The sequence below is a fragment of the Bipolaris sorokiniana genome (assembly GCF_000338995.1).
Source record: "Bipolaris sorokiniana ND90Pr unplaced genomic scaffold COCSAscaffold_13, whole genome shotgun sequence".
Classification (NCBI taxonomy): Eukaryota; Fungi; Ascomycota; class Dothideomycetes; order Pleosporales; family Pleosporaceae; genus Bipolaris; species Bipolaris sorokiniana.
The window spans coordinates 837,340-858,825 of NW_006911907.1; the positions used below are offsets into that span (position 1 = coordinate 837,340).

The window sequence follows — 21,486 nt, forward strand, 5'->3', positions numbered from 1 at the left end:
GACTGACTCGTAGTCTCAAATCAGATCAGTCGGGCACGTAGGCATTTTGTATTCAACAAACTCAGTTGGACCCTGGGGCTTACATACATGCTATATGACCTGCTTGGCTGCACAACGCATCACCAATAAGAGCCAGGATCTAATGTAAATACTTATGTATGCTGTGAAGGGCGTATCACCTAAAGGGCGCAACCCTCACTGGCTACAGCAAGTATCGAACTGGCTGGCTGTCTCATGCGCGGCCCTGTCTTCAATATGAAGATTTATTCGGCCCATGCTACGACCCAGCAGAGACTGTCGCCTAGAGAATCCTCCCGTGGTGGGATGTGGGGAAGCGAGGCAATGTTACTCTGCGTGCAGGGTGGCTCACATGTTTCGGTAATGTATTACCAGGATCCCATCCTTTTGTCAATGCTTTAGGCATTTCCTTCTGTGTGTTTGGGACAGTTTGAGCGAGACTGAGTCGCTGCTCGCCCGCTTCCGCTCCCGATCAAGCCACTCATGATTATGATGATCCCATAGCCGTCCGCCCGCTGCATGATGGCGTTAGAGGGCGCCATGTTGTGGGCCATTGGCTGTCGTGTATATGTTTGATAATCAGGGCTTGTGTTTCCGTTTCGCGCGAACGTGAACATGACTTGTGCAGCTCCTCCCTAATACCAACGCAGCAAACTTCCATCTGTTTGTCTCCATGACATAGTCGTTCGTCTTGCACCAACACTACGCCCACATGGCTCCTCATGGACTGCTTTCCGTTGTACTGGCCTTTGTGCTCACCTCTACGTCGACCATAGTGGTGGCTCTCAGGTGAGCACGTGTCCACACAAATATCATCAGACTCTGATCTGACGCATCTCAGATTTTACACCAGATACTTTATCGTTGGAAAGCTTACTATTCCCGACTGGATCATGCTCCTGGCACTTGTAGGTTGATCATCTATGACCCATTAAGAAACCCTAGCTAACACTAGCACAGATAGGGACCTGGTACGATACACCTTTTTACACATGCACGCAATACAAAGGCTAACATTCACGCTCTATTTCACAGGTCATCTACAGTGGTCAACTGGTACATGGTCCAATTCATGGACTACAGCAGCGTCGATGTAAGCCAATACTGCCCATTGAAGTGAAAAAAGAACTGACATACTGGAGCCCAATGTTCCGGAAACAATTGAGAGGGTCGTCGTTGGCGCTCTGCTATCAATTTGGTTATACCGACTGAACTATATTATCGACCTCTGCCTTGTCAAAACATCAATCCTACTGTGTAAGTCGTATTTCGTCTTTGAACCCCATACATTGCGGGGTTCCAGAATTTGGATTTCCAATGTGTATGCAGCTAATGCAATGACAGTCTACAATGAAATTGCCGCATCGAACAAACGCTTCCACTTCGGCGTCCGAGCTCTATTGCTTATCAACATTGTTGGTGGGATTGCCATGGCCTTTGCTTCCATCTTTATGTGCTATCCAGTCGCTGATGCATGGTCGTTTGAGGTCTTCATGGGCGGAGTGAAGGGTAAGACAGCCACGCAATGTTATTACCCAGGGCCTTTTTGGCTCTTCAATGCTGGCTACAACCTCGTCACCGACGTGATCATCTGGACAGTGCCGATGGCGTTTTTCATGAATCTCCAGGCAATACCACTGAGACGGCGTCTCGAGCTCGTAGCCACTTTCTCGGTGGGCATCGTAGCTATCATAGCGTCGGTAGTTCGACTTTACACGATTGTGCTCTGGTTGTCCAGCTTTGAGCAGCAAAGAATAAACACGGCAAATGTGTTGGTATGGAGCCAGGTGGAACAACACGCTGGTCTCATAGCAGGCTCTATCCCGTTCTTGCGGCCATTATATCGTCAAGTGCTGGCTAGGACAATGAGAAGAGAGCAGAATAGCCCCAGCCCGGCAGAGCATCTAGTTGAGGAACCTGCACCAGAGATGGTCCAGGGAATGCTCCGGAGGCCCATCCTTCCATCGACAACCTCTACATGTGGCTCGAGCAACCGGGAGTTCAGGCGACCCGAGTGGGTTCTTGAACCAATCGAGCCTGTTGGGAAGGATTGTATTTGGGAAGTGGCGCACCCTGCTTGAGGCTTTTTATTTCCAACATACAAGATACGTTATGAACATGTTATGAGTAGATTCTAGAAAGGCGTACTATTAGGCTGAGGGCGAGTCGCAAGACTAGAGTTAGAGGCAAGGGGTATACGATACGTATAATGGATAACATCATGACCCATACTGATAAGCTAGCGCGCAGGGATATGTCTGGTTATTCTGCCGTTTGAATTCTCTCGAGATGAGGAGCAAGTATACCCCTTGGCAAGACTTGATGGTAACGCCACAATTGGCCATGGTGGTATGACATGCCGAAAGGCGCCACAGATGCCGGTCTGGCGACTGTTCATGTGTAATCAGCGGTTAGTGGGCTCACCGTGACACGATCCACCGAGTGGACGGCATAGAGGACATAGTGAGAATCTTTCGGCAACGGCTTGACACCAGCTGCCCCCTATGTTGCAGAAGGCGGTCAGCCCAGACCGGTCATAGCGGGCGGCATGTGATTGGTCAGCCGGCAAGGAGGCATCTCTGGGCAGGCACTAGTGCCGTGGTGTGGACGCGTCGGCCTTTCGGAACAGCAGTGAACCTGGGTGGCGAAAGTAGTACGAATGGCGATCAGGGCGCCGCCAATCTGCAATTTACTTAATCCGCCGCCTCCTTTGCCGCTACTTTGATCGTACCCTCACTACGTTACCGCCAATCGCTCCCTCACCACCTCTGCTCCTTGCAGTCATTCCTTCTTTTTTCTTCTAGTCTCTGGTACAAAAAAGAGCCACCCACAACGGTTGTGCTGCGCATCGCGACCCTGCAAAATGTACGTCCCTGACGCAGTCCGCATCCCGCACACCAACACATGCTTACCCGCTCCAGGAACAACGCAACCTCAATCCTGTCGCCCATGGCGCAGGACACGTACTGGGGCTCCTTTGAAGAGATTTCCAAGTACAATGTGCAGCTCAACTACCTCGAGAGGATGTGGATGACCTGGTACGCATGGATGGGCAACGATATCCTGGCCACGGGCATCATGTCTTTCACCATCCACGAGCTTTTCTACTTCGGCCGCTCGCTTCCCTGGATCATCATCGACTGCATACCCTACTTCAACCGCTTTAAGATTCAACAGGTGCGTTGCCAACAATATGGGCTTGACATGGATGAAGCTAATTCACCGCAGAACAAAATTCCTACTGCTTGGGAACAGACACAATGCGCCCTCCTCGTCCTCCTCTCCCACTTCACTGTCGAACTCCCTCAGATCTGGCTATTCCACCCCATGTGCCAGTACTTTGGCCTCCAGACCTCTGTTCCTTTCCCCAGCATCTACAAGATGGCATACCAGATTGCCATTTTCTTCGTTTTCGAGGACGCATGGCACTACTGGGCCCACCGCCTCATGCACGCCAGCTCATTCCTGTACAAGAACATCCACAAGATTCACCACCAATACTCTGCTCCCTTCGGTCTCGCAGCAGAGTACGCCTCACCCATTGAGGTCATGGTTCTGGGTTTCGGCAGTGTTGGTGTTCCCATTGTGTGGTGCGCCATCACCAAGGACCTTCACATCTTGACCATGTATTGCTGGATTGTGCTACGTCTGTTCCAAGCCATTGATGCCCACAGCGGCTACGAGTTCCCCTGGAGTCTGCACCACATCCTGCCTTTCTGGGCAGGTGCTGAGCACCACGACGTCCACCACGAGAAGTTCATTGGCAACTACGCTAGCAGCTTCAGGTGGTGGGACTTTGTCCTTGATACCGAGGCTGGTGCTGAGGCTTCCAAGAAGCGCAGAGAGCGCAAGATGGCCAAGCTCAGGAAGGCCCAGTAAAAGAGCAATGAACAATTGTAATGTGTGCGGAGAGACGTCGGTCCTGGCTGGCTTTTCTGCCCGCCAGCCTCGATGTGGAGCTGGCATGAAAATGGCGTTTTTTTGGTACAGAAAAAACGCAGTTATGCATTTGATGGTGGTATTAGACAGCACAGACCCTGGATAATAGTATGAGTGTTGGCTGTACATAGGAGCCGGGTCTTTATAGAACATCTATATAATAATTATTACGGTCGTTATGTTTAAACACATCAATGTCATATCATGTAAAGTGAGCTGGCCTTCCAAAAATCGGGCGTTCGAGAGCAAACCGGTGTACTGAATGTTGCTATTGTTGAGCAGTATGTAGGGGACTCGAACGACGCCCCTGGTGATAGCGTGGAATGGTCTTGGCGCGGCGAGGCCTGGCGCGCGTCGGCATTCCGAGCTTCATCAACTTTCTTTGGCCCTCTCATAGCCGCGCAACCACCACCATCACTGGAAATCCATACTAACACAACGACAACATGAGCTCCGGACGCCCAGTCGTTCACCAGGACTACATTGCGAAAATCAGATATTCGAATGCGCTGCCTCCACCACCATGTCCGCCCAAGCTGCTAGACATTCCCAACACCGGCCTCTCGAGCGGGCAGTATACGTCGGCGGGCTTTGCATCTAGGCTTGCGCGAGAGCAATCGCTGAACATTGAAGCTGATGCTGAGCTGGGTATGCCCATCGATCTGGTCGGTATTCCCAAAGTATTCGATGGAGATGAGTCTGGTAAGTGAACCTGCAGCAGCGCAAATGTCCCACAGCGATTGACGCGTCATATAGCTATTCAGGCTATGCCCCACCCACCGCCGCTTAGTGCCGCAGATAAGGCGCTGATGCGACCGCCAAATGCGCTTGGAAAGAGTACCAGCCACGTCTCGGGCGCTACCTTCTTGCGGCGAACGGAATACGTTACCGCAAGTACCACTGGCGGTTCTAAGTTCGAATCGAGTAACTCGTCCAATACTATGCGCCTGCGTAGGAAGCGGAAGCAAGTAGAGACGTCCCTCGATGATCCTACAAACATCTCGCGACATATTCTCAAGGGCTTCAACATTGCCTACCCAGCAGATGCGTACAACGGACAGGACAATGCAGAGAATATTAGGGCGGCAGAGTCGACACCTGAAGAGCGACTGGCGTGGAACAAGCCCAAGCACCCCAGGAACCCCAATCTCAAGCTGCTCGACTCGTACCCGCTTCTTCCAGACTGGGACGCTACACCCGATACTGGCGGATACATGGTTTTCAAGTTCACCGCACCACCCATTAACAACCCACTCGACCCCTCGTACGACCCACGACTTGATGTCGCTCTTCTTCGTCCCGCCGGTCAGACCATCCAAGACCAAGAACGATACATGGAAGACCTCCAAGCACACAAACTCGACCCAACAGTCCCACCACCCATTGCACGCTATCAATTTGAGTTCTTCCTGCCCTCAGATAAGAGTAAAGTCCGCGGCATCAAGCGCAACTTCACCACATACGACCCCACCAACGAAGCCGACATCGACTTTGACATTGCCGAAGATGACGAAGGCCAGCCTCGCAAGTGCTTCAAATACGACAACATCCGCACCTACGAGACATCGCAACAAGTCGGTGACCCCAGCGATACTTATGGCGATGTCGTCGCCCTTGCCCTACACGACCCTGAGAAACACGAATCTGAACCCCTGCGCGACACCAAATTGCAAAAGGCAGCGTACTTTTACCCCATTACTCAACGGACGAGCTTGAGGCCGAGACGACCTGGTCGCGTTGATATGACGGAGGAACAGCCCAAGGTAGATATTATTGAGGCTGCGGGTAAAGATCCGGAGTCGTTTGAGAGGAGGGAAATGTACAGGAAGAGGGCCGAGGGCATGGAGATTGGGGAGTAGAGATTTATTGATTCATGGAGGTTATTCCTTGGGAAATATCAAAGTCGTAGGGAACAAAGACTTGGGGAGGATCTCTATGTACTCTGAATATGGAAGACTGGGATTCGTTTTGCACTTTCTTTATTTTTTAAAAAGAAATATTCATCAGCGTGGGCGTTTGATTGGTGGGAATTTGGAAGGGATTTACTGCCATGTGAGAGATCAATAAAATGGGGATTTTTCTAAATAAATGATGGGTTTGCGATTGGTGGGGTAAGTGATGTGTGAGGAAAAGTATGGTTGGTGGTTATTGGTGGCTGCAGTGATTCAGAGGGATACGCGATTAACGTCTATCTTTTGGGCAAAATGCGTAAAGAACAGGGGCACCTGGATTCGAAGATCATGGCAAGTAAGGGCGGTGGGGTGAAGAATGTAAGTGAGGGAGAGGTAGGTATACCTCCATCTGGCAATCTGTGGTATGCTGAACAAAATGATGCGCAATACAACATTAATCTTTTTTATCTTTTTCTCCAGGGAAAGAAGAAGGGTTGAAATAACTTGCGTATAATGTGTCTAGGCTATCCGAATATTTAAAAAAAAATCGCTTCAATAGTACAAGATTTGCAAATGCTGGGGTCGTAAACAACCATGATCTATCTTAGCCCTATTGCCCTGTACAACTCTACAATCACGAAAAAAAAACCGTAGAAGTAGTGTATATTCCGTCGCTATTCTGTCTATGGATCGCCTCGCCGAAGGAAGAATATAAGTGTCATAAGGGCGGCAAGACATATCCCGACGTGACTTGCGGTATCCAGTCGGGAGCGCCAAACGTTCTCGCCGCATTTGTACCAACATGCAGCACGCTTGCGCTTATGTCGCCCATGTCGCCGATTTGAACGATCGGAAGATGCCTGTTGGCTGTTGGCAGGTAGAGTTTGGTTGTGAGTAGGTAGGATAGGCGAGGTAGCTGTGTTTCTGTGAGGAGGCATGGTGGTGCTACAACGGGGTCTGGATAGTCATGTGTTAGTAATCTCAGAGGGTGTGCCCTAGGTGGAAGGACATTGCTCGTACTTTAATGTAGGATGCACAGTGTCTTTCTGAAGAAGTCCAGTGACGTTTAGTAGGCGAGGTATCGTAGTGGTTCTGCTTTAGCACAGTTGTTTAACTCTTTATATGCTCTCTTTACCTTTTAATCGCATTACTGCGAAAGTACCTTGGCGACTAGATCTAGCTTGGCATAGTGTCTTTAAAGGAAGTCAACTATTGCTTGGGCCCGGAAGTGAACAAAGTTAATGCTTAGCACTAATCGGGGTTTGTACTAGTAGGAGCTGGAGAAATAGCGAGCGAAACAGCGAGCGAAATAGCTAGCGTAGGGGAAAGTGGGGGTGTGATGCGTGCGCAGCCTACTTGCACCTTCTTGCCGTGACCGGCATGCATCTGGCCCAAGTCCAACAGCTGTCAGCCTGGTCAACTTAACGATGAAAGTGGGGCTTTTTACCACCGACTGGATGCCTTCTAGTACCAGGGTACTGTCCTTGTGAGACGGCAGCATTTAGCCAAAGCCTGCATGCATTTTGCCCAAGTCCAACAGCTGTCAACCTGGTCAACTTAATGGTGAAAGCAGGACTTTATACTACTGACTGGATACCCTCTACTACCAGGGTATCTGCTATTGTGGGACTGCAGCCTTTTGCCTACTAGCATAAGAACAATGACGCACTACTACGCACTTCAGTTAGCTAATTTTGTATGCAAAGTTTGTCGATTTTTCGAACAGCACTGTTTACTGTATTGAGAAAGCGTACCATCCGCGGTGGTGCTGTGAGGTACGTCCTATGCTGCGCTGTTTTGGTAGTCGCTATTTTTATGCTAATAGTACTACCAGTAGTACTATTCTAGTCCACTGAGAGTGCAGTTCAGCGTTTAGCTTATAACAACTACCTTTTTATTTTCTGTTATTACCTAGTAAAGCACCACTTTCTAAGTATTAGCCATTAAGAATAAGAGCGTGTTTATTTAGTCATGCGATCAGTTTTGTAACGGAAGAGTCATTGTTATGACGCCTACCTTTTAGGGAAAATGGAGGATTTGTACTCGAAGATCATGGTGGGGTGGACAATGTGCATAAGGAAACGTCAGATATTCAAGTTCTGGTCAATGGTGGTTGTAAACTAAGTAAGCAAGATGGGCAAACAGGCCGCTCTGCAGTGCCGTGATCTGCTGCAGACGAGAAGCGCCGCTCTTTGCTGCTGAGTGCGCTCTGCGTAGTCTGGTCTTTTGCCTGGGCGGGCAACTCGCCAGGCAGGGGCGCCCGTTACGGAGGCAGGCGAGGAGAGAGGAAACTCGCAACGATATCCTAACTGTGCTGGCAGTGTTGGAAATAGGGTGCAGTAATGTATTGTGGTCACAGTGGGTGGTGGGAGGGGCTGAGGTCATGGACTTGGCGTCTCTCGCTACTACTTAGCGTGTATGCACCTCGTCCCTCTCCTTCCATCCCCCTTGTATCCTTAACAGCTAATCCTTCTCTAAAGCCCACAACCCGCAAGACCATCTCTGCATACGAACAACCTACACGGCATCTTCTCCTTTGCGTAATCAATCTTAGTGGTCTTGTATTCACTGCTACCTTAGCTATATAAAGTAGGGTATATATAGTAGGCTCTTGGTATATGTAGTACTAGTTGAACAAGAAGAAGATTTAAGAAAGCTTCTTTAACACTAAAATCTCTAAAATTCCTCACTACAGCATCAGAGATACAAGACAGAACCTTTTCTTGCGCAGAAAATAATGAGAACTTTTGATTCATTTCATACTTCGTCTGCGGGGCGACTAGGATTCAAACCCTTAAGCGCCGCAGAGGATTGTAAGACGGAACCAACCGTGTAGTTTAGCAACTGATTAGCGCTTACTACATCGCCCCCTGATCCCGCAATCATCTTTACTTGTTTTACTTCTTTGCCCAATCACATATCCAATATGTTCCTAAATACGCCACTGCCACTGTGGCATATGCATGCTCGCAGGAACGTGCACGAGAATCGAGCGCGATACTTGCATCAGCGTTGCTTCACGAAATACCGTGTTATCTGCTACTGACATACTATATATCGCGTTTGGAAACCCAGAAAACACTACGATACCCCAAGTGTCCAACACCACTGCACTTCCTTAAGGGGAAAAGCTCTTACCTATCCTGCGTTAAACTACATGCAGTTATCTAGCTGTCTCTCGCATATCCCTACGTAAGCACTTCTGCAATCCGTTCGGAGCACACCCTCTAGCATTGCGCTAACACGTGACTGTACTCATAGCACCTCTTTTAGAACTACCATGCCTCCTCGCAGAAACAACAACACAAATGCCACTCCCACACCTATCCTACCAACTCACAACCAACACCTACAAACCGAAAGCCAAAAAGCATTTTCCAACCGGCGACATAGGCACAGGCGTGCTGTACCTTGGTACAGACGCAGCGAGAATGTCTGGCGCTCTCGACTAGAAACCGCAAGCCACTTTGGGATATTCCTTGCCGCTCTTCTCACACTTGTTTACTTCCTTCGGCGAGGTGATGCAGAGCATTGAGGGTAACGGGTGTATGTATCGACCCATTCTCGTATCATTACCATTTACACCTTTAGTCCTTCCTGACTAACCATGGTTGCAATTTTTTTTTCTCTTTAGATAAAATTAGCAATCCTAACTGTACTCGAAGTACACTAATGCATCTTTTCTCTCTTTCTGAGAAAACCAGGAAAATAAATATTGTTTTGCGTATCCCTTAATCGGCGTACCGCACATTCTTCTACTCCATCAACCTCATTTAAAACTTATCTTTGTACATAGCAAATTCATACATCCCAACTGTACATGGCTGACTCGCCTGCCTCCGCAATGGGCGCTCCTGCCTGGCGAGTTGCCCGCCTAGGCAAAAGGCCAGGCTACGCAGAGCACGTTTCTCCAGTCCTGTGATTATTTGTGTAGGGAAAGACTCATTATTGTAGATTAGAAGGCGTGAATGTTCTGTACGTAGAGCGTGAACCAGCAGACGTGGCTGCGTTACGAACGGCCCTGACGAGGTATCTTGGCAGCATGCAATTCTCGTTACACTTTGAGATACGCACCCACAACTAGACAAATATGAGATTTGCAGGCTTTCATCACCTACACAATTGTGACGAGATTAAGCGTATAGTTCTAGTGCTTGATCGAAGAATTTATGTTGTCTTGTTGTTGCGTGGAGGAACTTAGCAGAACATACCACTGCAACGTACGTAGAACTAAGTAGTGGTAGTAGGGATATAGCGGACTCGAAACAAACCACGAAATCCGAGAGCAAGTCATGTACTATGTGCGCATTGTTGCAGTCGCTCTCCGCGCACGATCGACCGGTAGATATTTGAGATTCCGAGGCCCTTGCGTTATTGCTTACGATTACAGTTACCCTGCCCCGGGGAGATCGCCTCTCGATCCTAGTTCCGAAATTGACCCGTTTCGACTCGATCGCATATAGCCGGGATCATCCGCAAAGAAAGCTTGAATCCCACGCTTTTGAGTTCTCACCTCATTCCTTTCCCGCCCTCCGCACCGGGCGTAATGAGACTAACGTTCTGCGCATTTCATTAATTCGCGCGACGTTTCTTGCAGTGCTTTTGAGCGAAACCCGCAGTCGACCTTTTACAATAATCTTTAATAATTTACCCCTTTTGTATACAACAACAACACTGTTTCTTATACCCGCAGAACCGCGACAACAACAAACCACACTTTTTAATCATGACATCCCACCAGGATGCAAAACCCTCAACACCACTCTTCCCCTTTACCATCCCGAAACTACATCAAAGCACCGATCTCCCCGCCTGGTACGCTCACAACTCCTACATCCAAACCGCCTACCGCCCCATCACAAAATCCACGCGCCTCTGCGTACAAAGCTTGACATACTTGCACAACGAAACCATCAACATCTATTCACACCTTCTCCCCGCATTCCTCAGCCTCTTCTTCAGCCACTCCTTCAGCACATCTTTTGCAGAGCAGTTCCCGCACGCGACGTGGAAGGATGAAGTCATGTTCCGCGTGTTCCTGAGCACGTGCGTGATTTGCTTTGGCACATCAGCAGCGTATCATACGCTGATATGCCACTCGCATGCGTTTGCAGAGCTTTGGGTGCGACTTGATTATGTGGGTATTGTGGTGCAAATTGTGGGGTCGTTCATCCCCGGGATTTATTTTGCGTTTTATTGTGAGCCCCGGTTGCAGAAGGTGTATTGGGCTATGGTAAGTTCTTCCCTTCCCCCTTTGTTGACGAAGTTGGAATTTGCTTTAAGGGCTTGGTGTTGACTTTTTGGGGTATAGATTATTACGCTGGGAACTCTGACTGCTACGATTGTTCTTAGTCCGGGTTTGCAGGGCCCAAAGTGGAAGTATTTACGCTTGTCCACATTCGTTGCTATGGGGTTATCTGCTTTTGCGCCTATCATCCATGCTGCTAGTATTTTCCCTTATTCCCAGCTAGATCAACAATCTGGCTTACGCTACTACTTCCTCGAGGGCGTTTTGATACTCATCGGAGTTGGTTTTTACGCAGTAAGTCTTTGGCTGACGTTGGTATTGACTTGATTGCTTTTTTATACTAACTTGCATTTGTAGGCGCATTTCCCAGAATCCTGGAAACCAAAGCGGTACGACGTTTGCGGCGCGTCGCATCAAATTTTCCATGTCGCTGTCGTTCTGGGCGCTATAGCGCATTATTACGGTATTATGAGCGCGTTCGAGTGGAACTATGCCAATCAACGCTGTGCGTGGTGAATACCGACGTTTTATTGGACTTAACCGAACAGAACGGTATTGGTTTTTCGGCTGCTTGTTGATATGCACAGCGTACTCCGATTCCCTGCGACAAATCTCGAGCCGTTATTTTTGGCACTTGAGAACGTAATTTTAATATAACAGGTCACGTCCGTTTTGTCTATTCCCTCAATGATGGATTCAAAGCCCCTTTACTTCGGTGCAATACACCTGCATCTATAATGGCATTTAATATATAATGGATAATATAATGATTAAAAACAAGCAATAATAGTAATGGTTTCAATTCAACGAATCCAACGAATTCAACAAAAGGAATTCTTTTGTGTTCCCTCCACCGCGACACTATTGAACCGTTGTCCAAGTTACCATTTTTCCTTTACTACTAGTCCCAGGACCCACTCGCCAAAAAATTCTCTAGCTTCCCGCACTTCGCCCACATACAACCCTTGTGTCCATATGATATTCTCAGATGATTTTGTTGATTCCTTTCGTTTTTGTTGCTTTGTTCTTCAAAGTGATATATCATGCAAATTCGCAATTAGTCATCGAACAACCAATCAAATGGTGAGATGGCCGAGTTGGTTATGGCGCCAGGTTAAGGTTATCTTAACATTATATTCCTGGTCACGAAAGTGGCGTGGGTTCAAGTCCCACTCTCATCAGCATTCGTCTAGATCCGTCTAGATACCCCAGGTTCTTTTTTCCCCTCTCTTGCTTTTTTTTGCTTGTCCTTCTGGCCAGCGGTCGACTGTGAGAGATATTCATAACAAGAATGGTTGCAAACGTGGAGAAGCTCACCAGTTGAGGCAATTATCTTTTTTTTCTCTTCTCTTCAATACTTTTACAATCATATCATTCATAGCGGAATGAACCCAGTGGTCCTTGGTGTCAGCCCTTGTAAGTCGTACTGGATGTGGAGACGTGATAATGAGAGGTCTCTTGTGCATCAGTGACCCATTACAACTCCAGTGTCCCGATTCTGCTTCCTGCATTGGAGTTATCGCCCCAAACACCTTCGCCCACTCTCCTCCTAACCATGGCAAGCACGTCTTGTCTATCACCATTCTGTTCGAGCTTCCTTCCTAACGTCTTCAAGACCTCGAACTTTGCAGTTGCAACGATATAGGCCGCGTTCTCTGCATCACCACGACCGCCGACAAGGTTGGAAAAGGTCGTAGCTGGTTTCAACAGGGAAGGGAATACGCCGCCGCTGATGCTGGGATCGAGGATCAGATCGACGCCGGACTTTGGGAAGGAGTTAAGACGGGCATATGTTGGTTCGTTGACGGGAACATCTGGCAGGGGTTCGGTAGACCATGAAGCCGTGATGAGGGCACCCACGAGCGTCAGAGCAGCCAGCGCGTTTTCCTTCATAGCAATAGTCTCCATATGCGTCGTCAAGTCAGCGAACATGGTTGGTTTCTTGCTCCAGAAAAGGGCAGTCAGGAGACGCGCATATATGGCTTCAGTCTGTGTACGCTTGCTATCAGAACCTAGGGTTTCAGTCTGTGGGAATGTGATTTCTTCCTTTGGCGGGCCATGGAAGACAGCTGCTAACGTCTTCAACGCATCTGGGTTTGTTCTGGTAATTGGCATATCTACAATGACACAGTCGTCCCAAGCTGGCCCAGAGGCTCCCCGCGGAATCAGTGTTGATCTTGGCATTGCAGCGATGATGTTCAAATTGCTTGCTTCGCACTTGCGGATATTACGGTGGACGTAGGCGCGAATGATTGGCATCTCACTGCTAATCTCGAAGTTCTCGGGGTAGCATGAGACGTAGTCGCTGATATACTGTGCTGTCCGATTGCTCAGGAAAGAGTGATCCACGCCAGGACTTTCTGAAGTATGAAAGTCAATCAGGCGCTTGTGAATGCCTTCCTGTTTTAGGAAGTCCAAGGAAAGGCTCGAGTCATAGTGGGAGAGATGAGGCCTGGCCTGAACTTTTGTGATGAGTACGCTATAGAACTGGATTAGTGACATGTGCATGAGCATGTCGTCTTCAATATCGACCATCTTCAATGCGGCGTAGTGGAGTAGGCCTTGATCTTCTTTTAAGCCGACTTCTTGCTCGACAGGGAGACCGTATGAAGAGACTATGGCATTCCAGTCCATAGCGGCAACGCGCGGTAGCCATGATAGCAGCCTGGCTTGAGAGATAGTCTTGTCCCGCTTGCTCAGAAGCGGAAGTGGGGGTGAAATGACCTGTTTCAGAGATGTATAGTGATAGTATAGCGAACTGATGTCGCGATCGCTGAAAAGCCGTCGCCACATGGGACCAGTGCCGTATGTATGTAGTGAGGACTTGCCATCAATAGCCACAGGCTCATTCTTTGATACTTCTAGTAGTGAAGTGAGAAGGTCTTCGGCTTGCGTCGCAACTCCTTCATCTTGCGTGCAAAGCCACAGACGGACTGTGGCTAACATGACTGATGGACGATTGGCGAGGGCCTGGGCATCTGTGCTACTTGCGGTAGCCTTCTCGAGCAGTGTGAGCAGAAGGCTGTGAAATGGAGTAGCCTGGAGGTCGAGGCCAATCTCAAAGTCTATATCTTTGACGTCCTCAAACCGGTACGGTCCAGCCAACTTGAGGATGAAATGGACGAGTGGCGATGGGTCCTGCTGAAGTTTGGGTAGCAAGGCGGCTATTTGCAGGAAGAGCGATCTAGTATCCTCCCAGCCATGGCTTCTATATTCCGGAGTATTTGTGGAGAGCTCACATCGTTCGAGCAGGTCTGTATCCAATGGACAGGTAGGATCTTGGTCGACTTTTTGCAGATGGTCAGAGAGCTCACTGAGGACTGCTGTTGGCGTGGCCATGGTTGAGCTCCAGTGGGACAGATGGTACAGTAGAGAGGACAAGGGCTCAAGTTGGAATGGTAATGACCTCTGTCTTGCTACTAGTCTGGAGTACGGCTGATAGAATGAGCTGTAAAGGAATGTTCTAGCTCCAGCTCATGTGATTTCGTGTACTAGGTTGAGTGCACGCGTTCCCTGTAGCCTGGAAGGCGGCATGTGGCGGGGTGATAGGTGGGTGGATGCAGATTGGGACCCCACTCTCAGCCCTAGCAGACCGCGGCTCGAGCTGCACCCAAATAATTTCTGACTCGGCAACTTTGCCCAACTCTTAACTTGACGACATCGCCCTTGGCCTTGATTGAGGTGGAACCAGCACACGGGTCGCGCAGGCTTATTGAAAATATGCCGCCAGCAGCAAGAGGAGGACGAGGCGGAGGGCGAGGTGGTGCGCGCGGAGCCTTCAATCCCGCACGAGGAACAGTTACTATTGCAGGCACAGAGCTCAACTGGGATCTGACTGGCCTCGACATCCAAAAAGGCCCTGCTGAGCGTTTTCCCGTGAGCTCACCCTATCATGGCGTATCTATTTGAATTGCGCAGAGTCAAGTGAGCACGATGGGCTTGGCGCATCGCGTTGCCTGGCTTCATATCATGCGCTCGCAGCACGCCTTTGGACCACTCGCTGAGACATGAACAGGAAGCTCCTCCTCCACAGGCGCCTCCACCAACAAACGATGAGCTCGACATGGCCCGACACCACCTTGCAGTGCGCGATCGTATCCACGAGGGCCCCTTCTACACCATCCTCAACGACGGCATGAAGAACGGCCTTAAGAGGAAAGCCAACGAGCCTGCGCCCACCGAGGCCTCGCTTTTCGACCCTTTCACCGGCAACCAGACGTACTCTGCCAAGTACCTCAAAGTACGCAGAAGACTACCCAAGCTAGACGCCCGCCCATACGGTAAGCTGATCGCGTAGACCACCATACCTGTATCCACGGAACCTGACAAAAGCCATAGTCGTCGACCTCTTCCCAGCCGAGCTCCGCCCAACTCTCGACGTAGATGGCACCCGCGCCGACGGCGCCACCACCAAAAAGCGCCGCACCCTTGGCGTCACCAAAGTAAACGCCGAATCCCAAATCGAGCGCCTCATCCGATCCGAGCAGCTGCGCACCAACGAGGCCGAAGCCCGCGCCGAAGAAGAAGGCGACTCAGACGCTGACGAGGACGAAGAAGATGTAGACGAGGATAAGCCGGATGCTGTGGACGAAGAGGATAATTGGTCTGCTGCTTCTACTGACTCGGAAGAGTCGGACGACGATTACAATGCTGAACAGTACTTTGATAACGGCGAGGATGACGATATCGATGATGCTGATCCGTATGAGAATACGTATGAGTGATTGGTTCAAGACCAACGGGACTCTGTGGAGAAAAGCATGGGCAATGGCGCGTATGGATAGTCGTTCTTTGCATTACATCAAGCAGCAAATTTAGGCGTTTTTTTCTCAAATCAAATTTAGATACCCGAATCAGAACAAGATTTTCCATGATACGGTATTGTATCTCCCTGCCTACTCTCAATGTTCACGTGTGTGTTTGGACTTCATGTTGTGTGCGTTGAATCATGTACAATTTCGTTCACTACATATATGTGCCCATCTGTCTGTCCCATCGCTTCGTCAAACCAACAAACCCAATTAAAACAATCTCCCTTAAAAACGCCAAACATGAGCTTATAGGAACGAGAGTGGGTATGTGTAAATCAAAAAGTTCGCTGAATACAAGAAAACAAAGATGAACTAAACCAACGCATTCATTAAATCTCACCTTATTTCTTTCTTCCAAAACATTTCAAATACCATCTAGCAAGGCTGCAGGTAGTTGGAGGGCACAAGACCTGGTCGACCCTGCTTGCCCACTGCTTCAGCCTCCCACCATCCATCATCCTGCAGACGGAGAACAGCAAGGATATCTCCCTTTTGGAATCCTAGCTCCTCTGGAATCTGGGCTGCGTACGAGTACATGGCACGAGCTTTGTTATCGTTAGTAAAAATTCCTTCAAAAAAAAGTAGGAAACAAGGAAAACTTACAATAATTCAAAATCAATCGTCCCTGACTGTTATAATTCTTTGGCTCAGCAAGACTCTTACTGCGCACTCTCGACTCCGCTCTCACGGAGCTTCCCGATCCGCCGTTGAACCCAAATTCGCTGCCCATGTACGAACTCTGCGGGCGGGCGGTATTGGCTCTGCCGCGCACACTGCCTCCGTACTGGCTTCCGCCGTAGACGCTGCCATCACCGCGCTCGCTACCAGCGGTGGAAAGGGCCAAGGCCATTTCGCTGCCTAGAGAGCTACCAGGCCGATCAAAGGATTGGCGAAATTGAGGGTTGGGGCTTGCTGCTCGAGAAGATGCGGCCGCGCGGGATTGTGGACGGGATTGGGCTTGCGCAAAGGCTGGTTGAGGGGGTTGCTGAGGAGGTGGCTGCTGCTGGGGAGGCGGCTGTGCCTGTTGTCTGGATGCAGGTCTGGACGCTTGTGGAGCAGGTTTCTGTTGTGAGGGTTGCTGCTGCTGAGGAGGCGGTTGCTGAACTGGCTTTTGTGGGGGAGGTTGCTGTGCTTGCTGTCTAGATGCGGGCCGTGGTACTTGCTGGACAGGCTTTGGTTGTGGAGGTTGCTGTTGCTGAACTGGCTTTTGTGGGGAAGGCTGTTGTGCTTGCTGTCTAGATGCGGGCCGTGGTACTTGCTGGACAGGCTTTGGCTGTGGAGGTTGCCGTTGGACAGGCTTTGGCTGTGGAGGCGGCTGTTGGACAGGTTTTGGCTGTGGAGGCGGCTGTTGGACAGGCTTTGGCTGTGGAGGCGGCTGTTGGACAGGCTTTGGCTGTGGAGGCGGCTGTTGCACAGGCTTTGGTTGTGGAGGCGGCTGTTGGACAGGCTTTTGCTGTGGAGGCGGCTGTTGCACAGGCTTTGGCTGCGAGGCCTGCTGTTGTTGGACAGGTTTCTGTTGCAGAGGCTTGGGTGATGCAGCAGTTTGTGTGTTGTTGACAGTCGGTGATTGACCACGCGAAGACGTGAACGTGTTACGACCCATAGGTGTACCATAAGCCTGAGCCGAAGCAGTGCCTGTCTGAGCCCGCGGTCTGCCTCCAGCACTAGATGGAGCATAGGGATTTGGTGACTCCGTCCGATTATTTGAAGCTGCGGGAGAAGCTGGCTGCTGCTGTGTCTGCTGTCTGGACATGGGCCGTGATGCCTGCTGAGCAGCTGGTGGCGTTACCTGCGGCTGTGCCTGCTGTCTAGATGCAGGTCGTGGTACTGGCTGAGTAGCCGGTGAAGGTTTCTGCTGCTGTGACTGTTGTCTGGATGCAGGCCGAGATACTGCCTGAGCAGCTGCTTGTTGGCGTAGTGGACGCTGAGATGCTTGAGATGGTGGTCTTTGCGCAGGCTGTGAGGGAATTGTCGACTGTCGCTGCACGGGCTGATAGGTTGACGGCGATTGAGGTTGTTGCTGCGTTGGAGTAGTCCGGTAGGAATTCTGGGACGGAGTTTGTTTTGCCGTTTGCAGAGTTGGTCGTGGACTGACAGCACGCGCAGGTGCTGGGGAGGCAGTTCGTGGGGAGGCAGCCTGCGGAGTAGCAGCAGTAGTACGGGGAGCCTCTTGCTTCGTTGGGCTCCGGCTTGGAGGACGAGCTGCATCGCCCCCATTGAACATGTTCACCTTTTGATTCACATACATTTGTGTGGTCTTTTGCATCTGGCGAGCTGTATGTGCTGGCTTAGGGGCGCCCAGACGGGACATGGGTGGCTGCTCGTATGAGGGCGGAGGCGTGCCCCGTTTTGCCGCAGTGATGCTGGCACTAGAAAGTGGTGTAGGTACGCTGCCAGCCAGCTTTGAACCGACAGCAGGAGTAGCAGGAGGTGCCGGTGTGGCAAGACCGTGATAACGATCTGCAGTCTGGCGTACAGCAGCTTGTTTGCGCTCTTCAGGCTGACGAACTGAAGTCTGCTTGGTAACACCCCTCAGCTCTTCAAGAGCCTGTGCAATGGGATCGAGTTCTTCCTGCGCCTCAGGCTCCGGTTCCTGCTTCTTCTTGTCCGGTGAAGCGACGTCAAATACGTTGTTACCAACGTTGAGCTGGAAGTTTGCCCGTGGATCAGCTGGTTCCGGACCGGGAGAAGGTGGTTTGCTCTCAATAGCCCGAGTAGGCCTGATGACAAAACTCTTTGTCAGACTGTTGTTCTCTTCGGTATTCCTCCGTGAGGGAGGTGTCCAGGTTTTCCGGGTGCTGGGCGCGAGAGCTGGTGGCTCGATCTCATGCTTGCTCTTTCTCCTCGCGAACGGGCTGTTGAAGAATCCTCTCTTCTTCTGCACAGTACCCTCTTCAATCGGGCTAGGTTCAGGAATCGATGGAGCAGCCATCGGCTTGCCAGGTGAACAAGAGCCACTGGGTGGCTCGACACTTGAGAAGGAATTGGGATTTGAACAGTCACTCTGCGAACCCCTACTAGCAGGACGAACCGGACTTGGGATTGAACTTCGATCAGGTGGCGCACCGATGCGGCAGAATTGGGTCATCCCATCTGCCGGGTAGTCGTTGTGGGGTACCGGGGTTTGCTGATACTGTTGACGTGCCTGCTCTTGTGCTTGGACAAGCCGAGGGTCTGGCTGCACTCCCCGTGTTGCTTGGGGAGATTGTATCGGCTGTGGTGATTCTACACGTTGTCTCAGTGTGTCTGCACGTTTTCGTAGAGGCTCAATCTGCTGTTGCTTTGGCGGTTCTGTATATTGCGGTTTGGGCGGCTCTATATATTGCTGCTGGGGTGGTTCCTCGTATGGTGGTTCCTCGTATGGTGGTTCCTCGTATGGTGGTTCTTCGTATGGCGGTTCCTCGTATGGTGGTTCCTCATATGGTGGTTCCACATATTGTGGTTCAGGTGACTCGACGTATTGTTGTCTGGATGGTTCCGTATATTGTGGCTTTGGTGGCTCTACATACTGCTGTCTCGGGGGTTCGGTATACTGCTGTCTCGGGGGTTCGGTATGCTGCTGTCTCGGGGGTTCGGTATACTGCTGTCTTGGTGGTTCAGCATACTGCAACCTCGGTGATTCTGTATATCGCCTTAGTGGCTCCACATGCTGTTGTGACTGCTCAATGTATTGTCTTTGCTGTTCCACATATTGCCGTGACTGTCGCGGTTGCTCTGCGCGTTGCCGTTGCGAGTCGACATGTCGTGGAGACTCAACATATTGTTGCGGTTCGTCCAGGTATGGTTGTGGTGACTCGGCCGCCTGCCGAGACATGTCTACTGACTGACGGGACCTGTCTACCGATTGGCGAGACCGGTCCACTGACTGGCGAGGCATATCTATCGACTGGCGAGACCGGTCTACTGATTGTCGAGGCATGTCTATCGACTGGCGAGGCCTATCCATTGACTGGCGTGGCCTGTCCATTGACTGACGACGGCTCTCTACAGGTTGAAGGGGTAGAGCATCAATATCGTCGGGTAAGATTGGACGTGTGTCCCTTTGGAGTCCCATCTCTCGAGCCAAAGGATTGTTTGGATCGTGGTGAGAGTCAAAGTTGGAAGGCGCTGGCGATGAAGCGCGATACGCCGGATTCAATGTCCTGGCGAATTGTGCAACTGAGTAGTTCTCGTCCTCAGAGACTTGTGACGAAGTCTCTGCGTCGCCCCTGCAAAAGTTGATGAACTTGGGCGCATCGGGAATTTCCTGGCCAGTTCCAGACTCTTTGATGAAGCCGGTGATGTCCTTTTCTACGTCGCAGTCCTCAAGCGACAGTCGGATTTTCTCGCATGAAGCGTCGTCGCTGACGCATACGGTCGAGGCAATGTTGGCGAAATTCCACAAGCTACTCTTGGTGTAGTCGATGCGCTCTTCTTCAAGGTCCTGGAACTTGTCGCATGCAGCTTTCCAGTCACGGTTCCATCGGCCTGTGGTTTCTTCAAGCACCTTGACTGCAGCCTCGTAGTCGGCGCTTGTTGTGGCCAGGTTGATCTGCGTCTTCTCCAGTTTGGCCTTATTCTTGCGCTCTTCCTGTCCCATGACCATGTGCGCTTGCGCTAGGAAGCCCTTGATCTTAAGACAGTCCTGCTCGTACTTGTCGCGTGCCTTGTTCATGGTCGATGTCTGCTGCATTTTCAGCTTGAGCAGCTTCTCAATGCCATTCTGCACAATCTTCCTCCGCTCCTTCATTCCACCGGCGAAGGCTGCGAGGGGCTCTTCTAGCTCTGTCTTCATCTGCTGGGCTACATTCTGATGCGCCTTTCCCATGGATTCGACCTCGGCTCGGATGACATCGCACGACAGTCGAAGAGTGCCAGTTTCGCAAGAACCAAGTGACTTCCGCGACAAATTCAAGAGTTTTCGTGCATAGTCTTCTTCAATTGATGCTCGCGCGGCGTAAAAGTGTTTGAGTTCGTCGTTTGTGACTTTTGCCGCATGCATGCGGTCGAGCATAGGACCGACGCCGGCGTCATCTTTGCCCCAGAAATTGTTGGCGACTGGCAATATTAGCTTGTTAGTGTGCAGAATGCAGTCTGGTATACATACACGAGAGGGAGACCGAGGGCGGCTCCGTCGCCGTTGCACCCATGGTGGATGTGTGCACGACTTCAGCGAGGGGTAATTGCGACAGTTTGTAGGAAATACAAGAAAGCGAATGCTATCTAGAGGGTTTCAGAAGAATGGCAGGCTACTCAAACATGCAGGCTATGGAGCAGCGCCGGATGTTGGGGATGTGGGCCAGGGTGTGCTGGCGGTGAACCCTGTGTTGACGCTCGCGAGAATCACCATGGCGACGCGAGGGGTATTGGTACTTAGCGCTAAGCTGACCAGCCAACCCCAAGGCGAGCCCAAGGACGACATACGTATGTGTGTGTGTTCAGGTCGGGTGAAGACTACAAGCGCACATGACTGTTCTCCTTGTTCGGTTTGTTTGTAGAATCCCATCTCTGCGGTCCCCTGCGTTTGGCGGTGGCTGGTTAGCATGCATAGTCTCTCTCATTCACTGCGATTGCTGCATTGCCATGACGCAGGGCCAGC

The 21,486-nt window shown here is 50.6% G+C and overlaps 9 protein-coding genes and 1 non-coding gene across 10 annotated transcripts; 7 read left to right on the forward strand and 3 right to left on the reverse strand.

Annotated features, from left to right (window-relative positions):
* Nucleotides 1–730: 730 nt before the first annotated feature.
* Nucleotides 731–2,244, forward strand: COCSADRAFT_183955 (uncharacterized protein; the record flags this gene model as incomplete). The annotated part of the gene is made up of 6 exons (XM_007705200.1): nucleotides 731–807; nucleotides 860–926; nucleotides 979–989; nucleotides 1,054–1,111; nucleotides 1,161–1,275; nucleotides 1,363–2,244. 6 exons carry the CDS (start codon nucleotides 731–733, stop codon nucleotides 2,097–2,099), a joined length of 1,065 nt encoding a protein of 354 aa, XP_007703390.1. The 3' UTR covers nucleotides 2,100–2,244.
* A 723-nt stretch (nucleotides 2,245–2,967) lies between these two features.
* Nucleotides 2,968–3,897, forward strand: COCSADRAFT_163448 (uncharacterized protein; the record flags this gene model as incomplete). The annotated part of the gene is made up of 2 exons (XM_007705201.1): nucleotides 2,968–3,195; nucleotides 3,247–3,897. 2 exons carry the CDS (start codon nucleotides 2,968–2,970, stop codon nucleotides 3,895–3,897), a joined length of 879 nt encoding a protein of 292 aa, XP_007703391.1.
* A 506-nt stretch (nucleotides 3,898–4,403) lies between these two features.
* Nucleotides 4,404–5,816, forward strand: COCSADRAFT_29340 (uncharacterized protein; the record flags this gene model as incomplete). Its single annotated transcript, XM_007704845.1, has 2 exons — nucleotides 4,404–4,659; nucleotides 4,714–5,816. 2 exons carry the CDS (start codon nucleotides 4,404–4,406, stop codon nucleotides 5,814–5,816), a joined length of 1,359 nt encoding a protein of 452 aa, XP_007703035.1.
* A 629-nt stretch (nucleotides 5,817–6,445) lies between these two features.
* On the reverse strand, nucleotides 6,446–6,969 carry COCSADRAFT_39757 (uncharacterized protein). Its single transcript, XM_007704912.1, has 2 exons — nucleotides 6,870–6,969; nucleotides 6,446–6,806 (listed from the first exon to the last, which is right to left on the reverse strand). Exon 2 carries the CDS (start codon nucleotides 6,785–6,787, stop codon nucleotides 6,533–6,535), a length of 255 nt encoding a protein of 84 aa, XP_007703102.1. The 5' UTR covers nucleotides 6,788–6,806; nucleotides 6,870–6,969; the 3' UTR covers nucleotides 6,446–6,532.
* A 2,129-nt stretch (nucleotides 6,970–9,098) lies between these two features.
* COCSADRAFT_238856 (uncharacterized protein) lies at nucleotides 9,099–9,398 on the forward strand. The gene has a single exon (XM_007705202.1). It carries the CDS (start codon nucleotides 9,130–9,132, stop codon nucleotides 9,382–9,384), a length of 255 nt encoding a protein of 84 aa, XP_007703392.1. The 5' UTR covers nucleotides 9,099–9,129; the 3' UTR covers nucleotides 9,385–9,398.
* Nucleotides 9,399–10,394: 996 nt separating this feature from the next.
* Nucleotides 10,395–11,915, forward strand: COCSADRAFT_149531 (uncharacterized protein). The gene is made up of 3 exons (XM_007705203.1): nucleotides 10,395–11,082; nucleotides 11,161–11,391; nucleotides 11,455–11,915. Exons 1-3 carry the CDS (start codon nucleotides 10,576–10,578, stop codon nucleotides 11,611–11,613), a joined length of 897 nt encoding a protein of 298 aa, XP_007703393.1. The 5' UTR covers nucleotides 10,395–10,575; the 3' UTR covers nucleotides 11,614–11,915.
* A 264-nt stretch (nucleotides 11,916–12,179) lies between these two features.
* Nucleotides 12,180–12,278, forward strand: COCSADRAFT_t69. The gene has a single exon. It is a non-coding gene; the product is annotated as a tRNA-Leu (tRNA).
* A 159-nt stretch (nucleotides 12,279–12,437) lies between these two features.
* COCSADRAFT_238870 (uncharacterized protein) lies at nucleotides 12,438–14,628 on the reverse strand. Its single transcript, XM_007705204.1, has one exon. It carries the CDS (start codon nucleotides 14,434–14,436, stop codon nucleotides 12,574–12,576), a length of 1,863 nt encoding a protein of 620 aa, XP_007703394.1. The 5' UTR covers nucleotides 14,437–14,628; the 3' UTR covers nucleotides 12,438–12,573.
* A 114-nt stretch (nucleotides 14,629–14,742) lies between these two features.
* On the forward strand, nucleotides 14,743–15,993 carry COCSADRAFT_39762 (uncharacterized protein). The gene is made up of 3 exons (XM_007704913.1): nucleotides 14,743–14,973; nucleotides 15,113–15,377; nucleotides 15,436–15,993. Exons 1-3 carry the CDS (start codon nucleotides 14,818–14,820, stop codon nucleotides 15,819–15,821), a joined length of 807 nt encoding a protein of 268 aa, XP_007703103.1. The 5' UTR covers nucleotides 14,743–14,817; the 3' UTR covers nucleotides 15,822–15,993.
* A 40-nt stretch (nucleotides 15,994–16,033) lies between these two features.
* Nucleotides 16,034–21,037, reverse strand: COCSADRAFT_183961 (uncharacterized protein; the record flags this gene model as incomplete). Its single annotated transcript, XM_007705205.1, has 3 exons — nucleotides 16,034–16,453; nucleotides 16,512–20,945; nucleotides 20,995–21,037. 3 exons carry the CDS (start codon nucleotides 21,035–21,037, stop codon nucleotides 16,284–16,286), a joined length of 4,647 nt encoding a protein of 1,548 aa, XP_007703395.1. The 3' UTR covers nucleotides 16,034–16,283.
* Nucleotides 21,038–21,486: the final 449 nt, after the last annotated feature.